The 14,983-nt window shown below is 49.4% G+C and overlaps 1 protein-coding gene across 1 annotated transcript; it reads right to left on the bottom strand.

The window, feature by feature from the left end:
• Window positions 1-1,906: 1,906 nt before the first annotated feature.
• On the bottom strand, window positions 1,907-9,119 carry PGLS (6-phosphogluconolactonase). Its single transcript, XM_084249460.1, has 5 exons — window positions 8,764-9,119; window positions 5,566-5,673; window positions 4,731-4,832; window positions 3,958-4,098; window positions 1,907-2,229 (listed from the first exon to the last, which is right to left on the bottom strand). The coding sequence occupies exons 1-5, from the start codon at window positions 9,049-9,051 to the stop codon at window positions 2,092-2,094; spliced, it is 777 nt and encodes a 258-aa protein (XP_084105586.1). The 5' UTR covers window positions 9,052-9,119; the 3' UTR covers window positions 1,907-2,091.
• Between the last annotated feature and the right edge of the window lie 5,864 nt (window positions 9,120-14,983).

Genomic DNA, 14,983 nt, shown 5'->3' with positions numbered 1-14,983 from the left:
TCACCAGAGACAGTGGGGAGCAGAACAGGCAGATCTACTGAAATACACTGCTGAGGGGAGCAGCGGGAGAGGCAGGTCTGCTGCGCCATGTGGATGGCTCCTGGATAGCCCTGTCTGTAACCCCTGCACCACCAGGGAGGCCTGAGATGTTTCACTCTTGACAGGGAAGGGGAGCCATAAGCAGGTTTGAAGCAGGGATAGATGTCATGGGGAGAGAAGTACATGTAGGGTCCCCATGCCTGTATCCTCACTTCCCCTTTGCTTCTCAAGCCCTGCCCTGAGCTCCACCTGCAGCTCCCAGCCATCTGCTATTGACCACTGGGGCTTTTTTCAGTATTTCCAGTCACTTTCTCACTGTCACATGAGGTGTGACTGAGCCAGACAAGACGTTTAAAAATTCACTTTCTGTGGTTTCAACTTTAGGGTTTCAATTCCCATGCCCCTTTCAGGGTCCTCTGTGGGATGACCCCCGCCCCCAGTCCCACACTAGACAAAGCTGTTGCATGGGTGAGTCCCCTGTATGCCCACCATCCTGCCCCAGTGCCATCCGTGGAGTCCAGCAAGCTGCACTAGGCCATAACTTTGAGGTGAGCTTGGAAACTGCAGAAGCTCTGCACTTGGCACATCAAGGCTATGAGCAGGCTGCAGCCCCACGCAGAGGGCACCACCAACCCTGTATGCAGCACAACCCAATAGACTGGCAAAAAAACCAAAACAAAACAAAACAAAAAACAGAATAAAATGTTGACGAGGATGTGTTAAATTGGAACCCGATACAGTAATAGGGAAATGGGATGGAGGTTCCTCAAACAAATTTACAAATGGAATTACCATATGACCCAGCAATTTCACCTCTGGGTATATACCCAGGATAACTGAAAAGCAGGCTCAAGGAGATGTGAGTACCTATCTACAAGGGCATGTTATTCAGCTTTAAAGAGGAAAGGAATCCTAAACCACGCTACAATATGGATGAACAAAAGGACAAATACTGTGACTTCACCTGTATGTGGCCCCTAGAATCACCAAATCATAGAAGGTAGTTGGTGGATACCAGGGACTGGGCAAGAGTGAGCACTGAATGGACACATAGTTTCAGTTATGGGGTCAGATGTGGTGAGGTTTGCACAAGGTGAACTGTGTCCCTACAAGAGTTAAGCCTACAGCTATTGAGAAAAAAGAGAAAAACTGTTGTGTACTTTAATGCCATTCAACTGTACACTTAAAAGAGTCAAAATGGCAAATTTTATGTTGCATTTTTACACATAAAAGATAATGTCCACATCCCAAACCCTAGAGCCTCAGAAAGCAACCTTATTTGGAATAAGCATTTTTGCAGATGTAGTCAGTTAAGAATCTTGAGATGAGGTCATCCCGTATTTAGTGCTTCTAGATCCAAAGAGGACACCAAGACACACACACACACACACACACACACACACACACACACACAGACAGAGAGACAGAGAGAGAGAGGCAGAAATGGAGGTAATGCAGGGAGGAGGGGGAAGAAATGGAGGTAATACAGCAACAAGCCAGGAACCCAAGGACTGCCAGCACCACCAAAAACCCAGATATCCAGCCCCGGAAGAAAGGTCTGGGACAGGTGCCTCCTCGAAGCCTCTAGAAGGATCCACCCCTGCCCACACCTTGATCTTAGACTCTGGCCTCTGGAAGTATAAGAAAACAAATTTTTAGTTTTAGGTTCCACGGTTGGCAGGACTTTGCTGTGGCAGCCCCAGGAATGTCATCCTAGGAGTCCCCGCCCCCCCAGCCCACCCCCCTGCCAAGGTGGACCAGTGAGAGTGCGGTGGGGTCAGCCATTAAGCCCAGGTACTGCCCACCAAGGACCAGGAGACAGTGGCGACTTCAAGCAAATGCTCTTTTTAATATCTGGGTTGTCTGGAGTGAGGGCCCTGGGCTGAGCCCCCCAGGCAGGGCTGGTGGCAGGACACTGTTGGCTTCCAGCAGCACCACTCGGCTTTTCGAAAAAGAAGCCCAAGCGTGGTGGCGGTGGGGCCCAGCCCCAGCAGGTCCTGGCCCGGCTGGGCAGTGCTTGGTCCCAGCAGCGGTGGTGTCCCTCAGGAACAGCTACAAAGTGGAATGCTTCTCAAAGGGCACAGTCAGGAGTCTGGCTGCAGCCTCGTCCAGGAACCAGCAAAGCTTCCCGGTGTGGGGTTGAACCAGGGCGGCGGGGAGCGGGTTCTCTTCCTTGTCCTCCAAAATGCGCTGCATGGAGAGGTCAGGAGTATGAGGCCCCCATACCCATGAGGTCTCAGGGCCCCCCAGGGACAAGACTCCTGAGCCATCAAGAGGTGAGATTACTTTTTCAGTTGCCCTACCTTCAAGCTATCAGGGACAAGTTCCCTTCCCTTCTGTCATCTGTGACTAATGCTGGGGTCGGCAAACATTTACTGCAAAGATCAGAGAGTCCATATATAGCTGCCTCTTGAACAACAGCAGGAGCTTCAACCCCCTGTGGTCAAAAACCCATGTGGAATTGTTAACTCCTCCCAAACATAGATACTGCTAGCCTGCTGTTAACCAGAAGCCTTACCGAGAGCACACAACTAAAAAATTCTGTAGATTATATATGTAATATAGACTGTATTCTTACCATACAGATAGGGAAAAGAAAATGGCATTATGAAAATCCTATTTACAGTGTTGCAGTATGTCAACGCCACAAGTTCAGCTGTTTACAAGAAAATATGTGTATAAATGGAGGTGCGTGTTGCTCAAGGGTCAGCTGTCTCTTTCTGGCCAGGTCACACCCTGCCCGGTGGGCGACTACTCAGCTCTGCCCTCATAGCACAAAAGTAGTAGCAGATGACACTTAATAGGCACAATTGAGTTCCAACAAAACTTTATTCATAGACATGGAAATCTGAATTCTGTAAGATTTCTACATGTCAAGGAGTATTTTATTTTGATATTTTTTTTTCAATAGGTAAAAATCCCTTTCTTAGCTGAAGGATTTGGCCCTACAACGTGTAGCACGCTGAGTCCCCCGATGTAGCCTCCTCCTTGCTGTGTCAGAAACACTGCTTTCTCCATCAGGCCCGGCCAAGCCTTCTGGGTCTGTTAGCTCATTTACTGCTAAGATCCTGTGAGATCAGCCCTTCAGCAGGGGAGCTGAGGCTTGAGGTAGCCTCACAGAAGCACACGCTGAGCTGGGGACTCTGGGGGGCCCATGGGGAAGGACCCTTCCACTTTGCTGATGGGAAAGGGGAGGGGTGGAGGCTAAAAGGCTGTATAAAGTCAGGCGGGCATCACAGGGAGGGACACTGTCTGCTGGACTCCCAAACCCCAGCATCAGTCACCCATGGGAGGGCATCTGGGCCCAAAGATTTGGGGGAAAGAAATATCATTTAATCAATTTTAAAAAATGTTTCCAGTGTCTTTCATAGTCTTTTCAATGATAGAAAAAAAATATATATTTTATTAGTTTATTTTTAAGATTTTTATTTTATATTCTTTCTTAAATATTATACACAAGATACCTTTTTTCTTATTCCTATTACACACGATTTTCCCACACTACCCTCCCCCCATTAGTTTTGCCAAGGGTCTATCTTTTGCATCTACTTACCACTGGGCTTTTAAAAATACTAAGCAATTCATTAAATTCTGATTTTAATTTTGCTTATTCCTTCCACCCATTTTTCTTAGAGTTATATTTATCTTGTTTCTAGATTACAGAGATTATTTCAAAAACTTTTTTAACACATTAAGTGCTATAAATACACTTGAGGGCACCTTTGGCATCATTTCTTCATCTTGTTCCATAATTGCTAATTACCACTGGCCTGTGACCAGTTTCGTTCTCCCCTTTAACCCCTGAATTATACACTATCTTGGGACCCTAATGCTTCTAATACAACAGTGTCTGGGACCCTATTCTATCCCCAGGCCCACATGCCCATGACTTTCTCGGACTGGGTCTTCAGCCATTACCTTCAGAATAGCTGCCTTGCCTTCTCCAGTTGCCACAAAGATAACAGTTCGGGCTGCATTCAGCACAGGGAGTGTGAGGGTCACACGCTGTGGTGGAGGCTTCGGGGAATCGCTAATGGGGGCCACAATCTTTTCCCGTTCCTGGAGGTGGGAGATCAGTGGGAGACAGGTTGACAGTGTCATCTGTCATGAGCACTCACACACCCCAGGCACACGCAAGCCATCATCCCATCCCACCCCACTAATCCTGAGGTACAGGCACACCTCAATTTATTGCACTTCTCTTATTTGTGCTTCACAGATTCGTCATTTATACAAATTAAAGGTCTGTGGCAACCCTGCATTGGCACCACTGTTCAACAGCATGTGCTCACTTCGGGTCACGTTTAATTAAGATATGTACACTTTTTCTGTTTTTAGATATAACACTATTGCATACTTCATAGACTACAATACAGTGTAAACCTCACTACTCACTACTCATCAAGTAAACATAACTGAGAAACCAAAAAATGTGTGACTCGCTTTACCACATTTGCTTTATTGTGGTGGTCTTCAACCCAACCTGCAATAACTCTAAGTTGTGCCTCTATTTAACTGAAGGTCCGTTTTAAGAGAGGCATACAAGGTTCAGAGGAATTAGGTTCAGCTTGCACACCTGTTGGCTGAGGCTTTCTTGACCAGATTCTAGGCACCTCTCTCTTTCCTCTGGAAGGCCCAGATGGCACAGACCGCTGCTCAGGTACCACTATGACTGCTGTGGGCACACTCACCTGCAGGAGGGGGTGGTCTGGGAAGAGTGAGCAAGTATGGCCATCAGGACCCACACCCAGGATTAGCAAGTCAAAAACTGGGATGGAGTCCCCTTGGAAGGCCTGAAGGAAAGAAGATGGTCCAGAGAGATTGTGAGGTAGGGCTCCAGGGACACAGTTGTCAAAAAAAGAATCATACATGTCTGTAACAGAGAGCTATGCTGGACCTCACCCGTGATCAAAGGTGCCCTAGGACCTTTGATGGCACAAGGGGTTAAGCACAACACTATGAAGCTGTCCACGGCTACTGCAGCACAAGTTCAATCCCTGGCCAGTCAGGGAGGTGACCCACATGGAGCAGCAGACCTCTCCTGTCTCATCCACTGCTCCCCTCAGCGGTGTATTTCAGCAGATCTGCCTGTTGTGTTCCCCACTCTGTCTCTGGTGAATCCTCTCACACCCCTGTACCTCTGGTCTGTACCCCAGTTTTTGTATGCATAAATAAATAAATCTTTAAAAAAAAAAATAAAAGGTGCTCTATTCTATAAGGTTCCATGTCTCACCTGGATGACTAGCCCAGAGTCGAGGAATACAACTGTCGCCAAGATAAGAGGACCCAGCCCTGGTACCAAGGTGGCAGTGGCGAGGTTTCCCTTGGGGACCACAGGACAGGGGCATGACCTCTCAGAAGGGGGACTCTTCAAAAGGGGTGACCCAGGGCAGGGCTGGGTCTACTAATCACCCCCAGGGGAGTTTCCACTAAAACAATCATGCAGTGCCACCTGCAGGTTGCTCACCGCCCTGGAAGGAAGCAGTCAGTGTGGGTGAGGCATTCCGTGGCCACTGAGGGACTCACCTGTCTCAGTTTCTTGGCATAGTCCTCAGCTGCTTCCTCCACAGGCAGTTGGGGGTTAATGGTGATCACCTGGCTGTCGGGAATGGGCAGCCTGGAGAGGAGGTGGGTCTGGCAGATAGAGGGAAAATAGGACACATCACCACCAGTAATGCAGGCTTCTTGATGGCAGAGGGCTTGCACACGACCACTTGATGAGGACACCTTGAGGATGGGACTGTCTTCATACCCACCTCAAGTGTCAGTTGAGATCTTTGGCTTCATCAGGCTTGGGAACCTTTGGCCCAGTCGGCACTGTCTGGCTTTGCTTCAAAATCCCCAGGGTCCCTTTACCCTCAGGATAATACCTAGCTACTCTGTCCTCCATGAGGCCCCCTCCTAGACACAAGCAGTTTTTCCTGCATGAAAAACTCCTATATATCCCTCAGGCTGCCTCCTCCAGGCAGCTACTCCTGGCTGAACCTCCCCCACACTGCTGCTTAGAGGCACCATCTGTAACTGTGATGAGCACTAACTTCTCTTTGGGATGCCATTACAGGTGCCCAGGCCCAGCTCTTCGTAGGTGTGCCACTTCTGTTCAACTGGTTTAATGTAGAAGCAACTGGACTCAGGCCTCCTGCAAAGCAGAGGCTCCAGCCATTTCCCATGGAGATGAATCCCAGACCTTTGCTCCACTCTGGGAAAGATGTTGGCGACCCCAGATTGGTGTCACCTTTCAGGCAGTGTCTAGCTCAGCCAAGGTGATGCTGAGAAGAGACACAAAGGAAAAGCAGGGGATCAGCAAAAATACAGAATTAGAGGGGGAAAATAGCAGGGTCAGGTAAACCCATCAAATCTCATAGGACTGACTCCCAAATACTGCCCTAAGGAGTGTGCGCTCCAGATTGAGGGTAAGAGGGAGCCAAGGAGCTGGAGAGTAACATGGTCAAATCCACTATTGGAAAGGCCTCTCTGTTCAGTCCAAGTACAAAGGTCACCATCTACACACACCCTTGGAGACTGCACTGAGAAAAGCCAAGAGGAAATATGGATGTCCATGTTGTCACCTGAGTTCCCTCCTCCTCTGGCTGGGCATTGTTGGGCAGGTGCCCAACAATGGAACTGCTGGTTTGTCAGGCAGTTCTCTCGAAACACCGGCAAGTCCTCAGCTAACCAAACCCCCTCCTTGGCCAGGGGCACCTCAGCCCTGAAGGTCTATGGCTGGGGTTGAGCAGAAGAAAATTCCTGCTGAGAGGCCCAAGGTGCACAGGGTCTATCTTTGAAGATGGAAATGCCCCTGTGTCCCTCTACTGGTTTTACTAGTGGCCCTCAAAGTTCATGTCCACTGTAGCCTCAGAATGTGACCCTATTTAGAGAGTCTTTGCAGGTGTAACTTGATAAAGTGAGGTCTCAGTGGGTTAGGGCGGGCTCTAAAACCTATTCTAATAAGCAAGGACACAATGAAAGAATCAGAGAAGACTGTGTAGACACAGAAGCAGAGACTAATGTGACGTGGCCACAAAACACGAGTGCCTGGAGCCCCCAGAACTGGAAGATACGAAGGACCCTCCCCTGAGTGTCCTGAGGGAGCCATGGCCCTACCACACCTTGATTTCAGAATTCTGGGCTCCACAACTACTAGACAATAAATCCCTGTCATTTTAAACTGCCCCATTTGTAGCTCTTCATTACAGCCAGCCAAGGAACTAACAGAATTCCCCTCACTGGGGAAATGGCAGACAGACAGAATCCTCACCCACATCCATTCCCACTACACAGCCTTTGCCTCCGCAGTGCCCTCTGCCCTGGCTGCCTGCAGCCAGCTCCTCACTACCTCCGGGTCTCAGAGTAAATGTCACCTTCTCAGAACCCAACCCCCACCATGCAGCTCACCCCCTCTTCCCCAGCACTTCCCATCATCCCACACTATTGTATTTTGTCTACACATTATATTAATGCTCTGCATGGGTTTCTCTTATTCATTGGTCTATACATCCTGTGCCTGTTGCCCAACAATGAAGCCCAAGAACGGAACCACCCAGCTACCCACCGTGACCCCAGCACTGAATACATGGACATCCTTGCAACTTTCTCTTTTACTTTTTTGTTAGAATTTTAAGTAATGTACAAATTTCCTAATTTAAAAAAATCTAAAGTTTTCTGAAGTCTCTTGAAGTAAAAAGTCCCCCAAAATAAAAAGAAACAAAAGCCCTTTTAACTAAGTTCTGGGAGAAGAAACACAGGAAGGCCCTTAAGCCACAGCCCACTGTGTTCCCGGAGGGGATGGGCGGGCCATGGGGAAGAGCCATGTCCCAGACCCCCACTGGTCACAGGGTGACCCTGGCAGGTAAGCACTCCTCTTCTGGCCTCGGTGACCTCATCTATAAAATAGGGGTAACTAGCAGCCTCATCTTATAGGTTATTGGGGGTAGGATGAGGTGCATTCATGAGATACTGCAGATAAAGTGCTTGGTAATGGATAAAACTTCCTTCTTTACCAAACAAACAAATAAAAAATCAACCAGAAAATCAGCAGCTCAAGCTTCTATGCCAAGAGAACACCACACCCAGCACCTGAAGGACTCCAGGCTCCCAGCCAAGCTGGCCCCTCCCACACCTCCCTGGGCAGCTTTTGCCGCCAGAGGACCTCAGGGTCGCCCTCATAACCTCCACGTCCCAATTTTCCTACTTATAAAATGGGAGTGCTTCCCTAGTTCTATAGGAGCCTTGGGACCCCAGTAGAAATACAAGCCTGCCCCCAGGTCATCAGCACCTTCGGAGGCGTGGATAGCGGCAAGAACTTATGCAGGTCAGGAAATTCAGGCCTGGGCTCCACCCCAGCTCCCTACTGCCTGCCTGGTCCCTAACTGCCATAGAGCCTGCAATTCTCTAGGTCCCTGGAACACGACCTTCGCCTTCACGCCTTTGCCCATGTCCTTCCCCCTGCCTGGCCACCGGATAAAGCACAAAGGACTTCAAGGCCCCCACCCAGAAGGGAATGAATGTACAGCACACGTGGGACATCAGGGCACCCAGTGACCCCTTCCCAGCTCCCGCCTTGATAGAGGTCACGGGGCCAGTATGACCCTGCGGGACCCCCGCAGCCGGGCTCAGACGCAGGGCGCAGCCACCTCGGGGTGGCCCCGGGCGCACCCGCGGCCGGGTTCGGGCGATGGGTGCGGCTCTCTGAACGTGACCCTTAGCGGCCCCCGTAGCGCTCACCCGGTAGAGGCCGTACGTGCTCTCGGCGTGCTCGAAGGGCACGAGGCGCTCGTCGCAGAAGCCCACAGTCCAGCGCGCCAGGCTGGCGTTCCCGGCGGGGGCGGCGGCGGAGGGCAGCTCGCGGGCCAGCATGGAGACCAGGCTGCCGCCTGACAGGCCGAGCGCGAAGCGGGCGCGGGCCCCAGCGAGGCAGCACGCAGCCCGCTGCGCTACTAGTTGCGCCAGCGACGCGCCCAGCTCCTGCGGGCTCGAGAAGACTGAAATGAGGCCCGGGGCCGGCGCGGCCATGGCGACGGCGGCGGCGGGGAGGCGGAAGCGCTCCCAGGGGTCACCAGTGCGCCTGCGCAGATGCAGGCCCAGCCGCTCGACTCTGAACGTTCAAGCAGCCGCCTACGGCACATGCGCAGTCGCATAAATGAGGCTGGGCAGGCAGGGCTGGCGGGGCTGCTGTAGCTCTCCACCTGGTGGTGTCAGGGCGGAGTTACTGGAGTTGGGGAGCCTAGGAGGAATTTCGAGGTGGGAAAATTTCCTGGCGAAGGGCGTATTTGGATGGACTTCGAAGTTCCCGAACATTCTAACGTTTGTTGCTGTTTTGGCCTTTCTATAAAATATAAGCTGCATTTAGAGCAAGGTGTTTAATTTAGTTTCACTAATACATCAAAAGCCCCTAGAGTTTTGCCTGGCACAGAGCAGGGACTGAAAACATACTGATTTAAAAGCCTAATACAAATGCTCCCAGGGGGACCTTGGTGCCGCTGAGGACCCAGAGAGGCATCTACCCTGGCTGTTATATGGAGTAGTTTCCAGGCTGGAGCAAGTGGGCCCTGGTAGATAAGAAAGCAGGAATAGCACAGGCAAAGAGGGCTGCAACGTGAAGTCTTTATGAGCCTAGGCAGTTAAGTAGAGTCTAGTAAGTGCAAGGAGACTTGTATTGGCAATGCATCCTTAAAATCAGTAGCAAATTAAGAGAACAGTTTTATTTACAGTAGCATCAAAAAGAATGAAATAGGGATAAATTTAACAAAAGAAGTGCAACCTTTGTGCACGGAAAATTATAAAAATGTTGAAAAAAAAAGATCTAATCAATAGGTACCCATGTTCATGGATTGGAAGATTTAATATTGTTAAGGTGGTAATAGTCCCCAAATTGGTCTACAGATTCAACACCACACCTAACAAAATTTCACCTGCCTTTTTTTTAGAAGTTGCCATACTGATCCTAAAATTCATATGCAATTGCAAGGAGCCAGAAATAATCAAAAGAATCTTAGGGGGGAAAAAATTGGAGAACTCACACTTTCTTATTTCAAATTTACTACAAAGCTCCAGTAATCAAGATATGGTATCAGAATACACACGCATGCACAAATAAATCCATACACTGTATCTCCAGGAAACGGCTCTTCAAGGGTCCCCTGACCATTCAATGGGAAAAGACTAGTCTTCAACAAATGGTGCTGGCACCACTGAAGAGTCACATGCAAAAGAATGAAGCTGGACTCTTTGGTAGCCAAATAAGGAGTCCAAACCATAGTGCTCAGAACTTGTGAAAATGTTTGGTTACTTGGCTAGAGGAATTAAGGATGGAATTAGCTAGTAGCTGTCCTTAAAGTATTAGCTAGTCACAGATGGAATTAGCTAGTCAGCTGTCCTTAATATAGATGAACTAGATGGGCCCAATATAATGACAGGGGTTCAGAGAAATGATAGCTTGAGCGATTCAACCTGCTGTTCCTGGTTTTGAAGATGATGGATGCGGCATAAGTCAAAAGATGTAGGTAGTATTTAAAAGGTGGCAAAGGCAAGGAAATGAATTCTCTCAGAACCTCCAGAAGCAATGCATCCCTGACAACACCTGGATTTTAACTAAATAAGATCAGGGCCTCCCTGGTGGCGCAGTGGTTGAACGCTGGGTTGTGAAACTGCCCGCAGCCTCTGCAGTGCCGGTTCGATCCCCGGCTGCTCCCTGGCCACCAGAGGAGGGTCCCACATGGCGCGCAGACCTCTCCTGCCGCCCGCTGCTCCCCTCAGCAGTGTACTTGGGTGCTTCTGCCTGTTCTACTCCCTGCCCTGGCTCTGGGGAATTCTCTCACCCTCCTGCGCTTCTGACTATACCCAGTGCTTATATAAATAAATAAATCTTTAAAAAAAATAAAAATAAAAAAAAGACAAGTCAATAAATTGGACCTCATAAAAATTTAAAACTTTTGTATTTCAAATAATACCAAGTGAAAAGATAGCCCACTGGACAGAGAAAATCACAAATCATATATAAGGGTGCAGTGTACAGACTATATTAAGAACTCTCATAACTCAATAAAAAGACAACCTAATTTTAAAATGGGCAGGGGTTCTGAATAGACATTTCTCCAAGGAAGATATACACATGGCTGATAAGTAGATGAAAAGTGGGCTGCTCATTGGCCATCAAGAAAATGCAAATCAAAACCACAATGAGGGGCCTCCCTGGTGGTGCAAGGAGTTAAGACTCAACCTATGAAGCTATTGGCAGCCACTGCAGCACGAATTTGATCCCCAGCCAGGGAGCTACCCACATGGCACAGCAGTGTATTTGTGACTCGCCTGCTACTCCCCTCAGCAGTATATTTCATTCAGTCTGCTTGTTCTGTTCCGCGCTCTGTCTCTGGTGAATCCTCTCATCCCCCACACCTCTGGCCTGTACCCCAGTTCTTATATGCATAAATAAATCTTAAAAAAAAAAAAACCACAATGAGGTATCACCTCGCACCTACTAGAATGACTTTTTTTTTTTTTTAAAGATTTATTTATTTATACAAGCACTGGGTACAGTCAGAAGCGCAGGAGGGTGAGAGAATTCACCAGAGCCAGAGCGGGGAGCAGAGCAGGCAGAAGGACCGAAGTGCACTGCAGAGGGGAGCAGCGGGCGGCAGGAGAGGTCTGCACGCCATGTGAGACCCTCCTCCAGTTGCCGGGGAGCAGCCGGGGATAGAACCGGCGCCACAGAGGCTTCGGGCAGCCTAGCAACCCAGCGCTCAACCGCTGCGCCACTGGGGAGGCCCATAGAATGATTTTTTTTTTTTTTAATACAGGTAAGTACCAGTGAGGATGAGGGAAACTGGAACTCCAGCATGTACTGCTAGTGGTGGGAATATAAAATGGCAGTCATTTGGAAAACAGTCTGGTGGTTCCTCAAACTGTGCTAAGTTATGTTATCTTAACACATAACCTATTTTCATAACCAAGAGAATTAAAAATATGTACACACAAAAACATGTGGGAATAACTCATTGTCCATCAACTAGTGAAAGTTTGTAATAAGGTACTCCATACTAATAAATAGTATTTGGCCATGAAAAGGAATGAACTGTAACCCAGATGATTCTTAATATCAAGCTGAATGAAAGATGCCAGACACAAAAGCCCACATCATGTACAATTCATTTATATGGAATATCCAGAACACGCAAATCCATGGAAACAGAAAGTAGATTAGTGGTTGTCAGGAGCCGGAGGAGATGCAATGGGATTATTTATTGTTCTGTAACTAGAAAGATGAGATGGTTGTACGACACTATACTAAAAGCTGCAGAGTCATACAATTTTAGAAGGGTGGATTTCACAGTATGTGAGTGACATCTCAATTATCACATCTGTAGGAGTCGCCCAGGCACAGGGAGGAGTGACAGTTCAGGCACCAGAGGCAGTAGGGGTAAAGGCACGGGAGTCAGCCAACCTGGAAACCAGTTGAAGGAGGAGCCTGCAGGATGGCAGGGCAGACCAAAGAGCCTGGACTCTTCCCACAGGTGACCTCCCTGCTGGAACAGGGTAGGGCAAGAGGAAGGGGCCCAGTCTGAAGCTGCCCCTCCTTCAAAGGCTCTCATCTCTACCCCATTCCTCTGGAAACTGCTGCTCCTTCCTTGTCCCTCACACGTCCCTGCCTCTCATAGAGCACTGTCCAACATGCCTCACTGGGGCAAGTTTCTCTTCCCAGGTCACAGATACAAAAGTCCTTTCTCTACACTCCTAAGACCCTCCACAAAGGAGAGATTCAGGACAGTGTGCTTTCTGATGCCAACTTTCCTCCTGACTTATGAGGGTTCTGGGGGGCAAGTCACAGGGCTTCTCATTTAGCATTAAAAAAACAGAGCTATGAAAAAAAGGCATGGGGGGACCCTCAGTGCCTCTTGCTAAGTGAAAGAAGCTGGTCTGAAAGGCTACACATTGTGTGATTGCAAGTGCACGCATTGTGGAAAATGCATAACTATAGAGATGGTGCAAAGATTAGTGGTTACCAGGGGTTCCAGGAGAAGATACAGAGAGGTGGAGCCAGGGAATTTTAGGGCAGTGCAAGTATTATGTGATGTTGTATTTGCCAGTCCATGATCAAATAACACAGAGTGAACTCTTTTGTCAGTGCAGCACTTGAGAACATATTGCTATCAGCTCAGCAATTGCAACAAATGGCAAACTAATGTATCTACCGGGAGCTGAGGTGCCTGGGGACAGGGTTGATGGGAACTCCATGAACAGTCCCCTCATGTTTCTATAAAGCAAAAACTGCTCTAATTAATCAATTAATTTTTAAAAGAACATGGGGATCAGACCTAAGAATCATCAGGATCCAGAGCTAATTTCTTAAGCTGTAACAGCTGGAGTCACAGGCTTTGGGGCAAGGAAGGTCCCTACTGGGCCACTTTCTCACCAAGCACTCCCTCAGTATCTTCACACACACACACACACACACACACACACACACACACACACCGTGCCTCAGTTTCCTTATCATTACAACAGGGACCATGATGACCCCTCCACAGGTGGTCTGTAGGTGACTTCTAAAGGGCCATTATCAGGATGCACTTGTTTATTTGGCACAGCGGGGCACACCATACCCATGAGCCACGGCTGCTTCTCCACCTGCACCCCCCTCCTTGCAGACCACAGGAGTCCAAGGACAAGCTCGGACATGGATGGCTCATCCACCGTTGAGGCAGCGGAGGCCTGTCTATGCCTTCACCCCATGGTCCGGCGTCCTCCCCTTCCAGCAGATGCTCCACTTTCTTGAAGTGCAAACATTCCAGCACTGGAAGGCATGGGGAGCAGCAGGTGACAGCTGAGCATAGAATCCAGAGCTTCATGTCCCGACTTTGAGTCCCAACTCAGACAGTCACTGTTGTAGGTCCAGAACTGTTACCCAAATCTCTGGCCCCACCTGCTGGCTCCTTACACACAGAGACACCCTTCTGGGGCAGCCAGAAGTGCCAGGGAACATCCTCTGCTCTGGGCCATCCTGAGCACCTGCCACAACCCACAGGCAGATTGACGTGGTGCTTCCTGAGACTGCAGGCTGCAGGGAGGTGGTGAGAGCACTAAGGTACTTGTCCTAGTCCCCAAGGTCTTGAAGGTGGGCTGACAGGCAACAGGAAACAGTGAGAAAAGGCAGAGCGTGATGTGTGTATGGCAAGTATGTGTCCTAGGTGAGGGTCCTGCTGAACCCCTGGAAGGCTTCCATGCCACACGGGGACTGACAGTAAATGGCTGTGCTCCCATTAGGCCCTGGATGCTCAGCAGATTTATTTTTTAAAACTCAACTAGGAGACAAAACTTCCGTGCTTGGATAGGCCTGTGTAGCCACTTGCTACTTGTCCCCACTACTTAAGGGGCTAGATGGTGCTGCATGAGGGAGGGCTGGATGGGGTGGCTAGCCCCAACATTTTGACTGTGGGATGAGCCACCAAGGGTCACCAAGGACATCCAAATCACCCCAGGAGAGTTGTCTGAGTGGTCACCACATTACAGGCTGAGTTGTCACTAGCAAGGTCAGGAGGGAGGCTCAATGGGCTGGAGGCCCTGACCTCAGATTCCATCCCCAGGCAGGAGACCACCCCCTACTTCACACTGACATTCTCATGGGTCCCACCAGCAGCCATGATGCTGGAGGGGGACACCAAGAGGCCTCTTCCAAGGACAGTGCCATCTGAGTGGCAGGCTGAGCAGCACACAGCACAGTGTCCAGGGCCCTGAGACGTTTGGCATGGATGACATCCAGTGGTCACAAGTCAATTCTGGAAGCTTCTGGGATATCAGGAAGGGCAGGCAGGGCAGGGGAGACCCATCAGGGTCAGGGAGTGCACAAGGTTATTGGCCCAGTTGAGAGGATTTCCAGCTGACCTGGACACGCCCTGCTGATTCCCCACCCCAACCTGGGTGAGCCTGGCAGACCACCCCTTGCTCTTAG

The sequence above is a fragment of the Talpa europaea genome (genome assembly GCF_964194135.1).
Source record: "Talpa europaea genome assembly, chromosome: 12".
Taxonomy (NCBI): Eukaryota; Metazoa; Chordata; class Mammalia; order Eulipotyphla; family Talpidae; genus Talpa; species Talpa europaea.
Note: the sequence above shows the minus strand (reverse complement) of the source record. Positions and strands in the feature narration are given on the sequence as shown.

Coding starts and splice junctions, on each gene's coding strand:
- PGLS (XM_084249460.1), bottom strand. CDS start 9,051: ATGGCCGCGCCGGCCCCGGGCCTCATTTCAGTCTTCTCGAGCCCGCAG. Junction 4,833..5,565: donor ATGCCAAGAAACTGAGACAG/GTGAGTCCCTCA, acceptor TCTTTCCTTCAG/GCCTTCCAAGGGGACTCCAT. Junction 4,099..4,730: donor CAGACCACCCCCTCCTGCAG/GTGAGTGTGCCC, acceptor TCCCACCTCCAG/GAACGGGAAAAGATTGTGGC.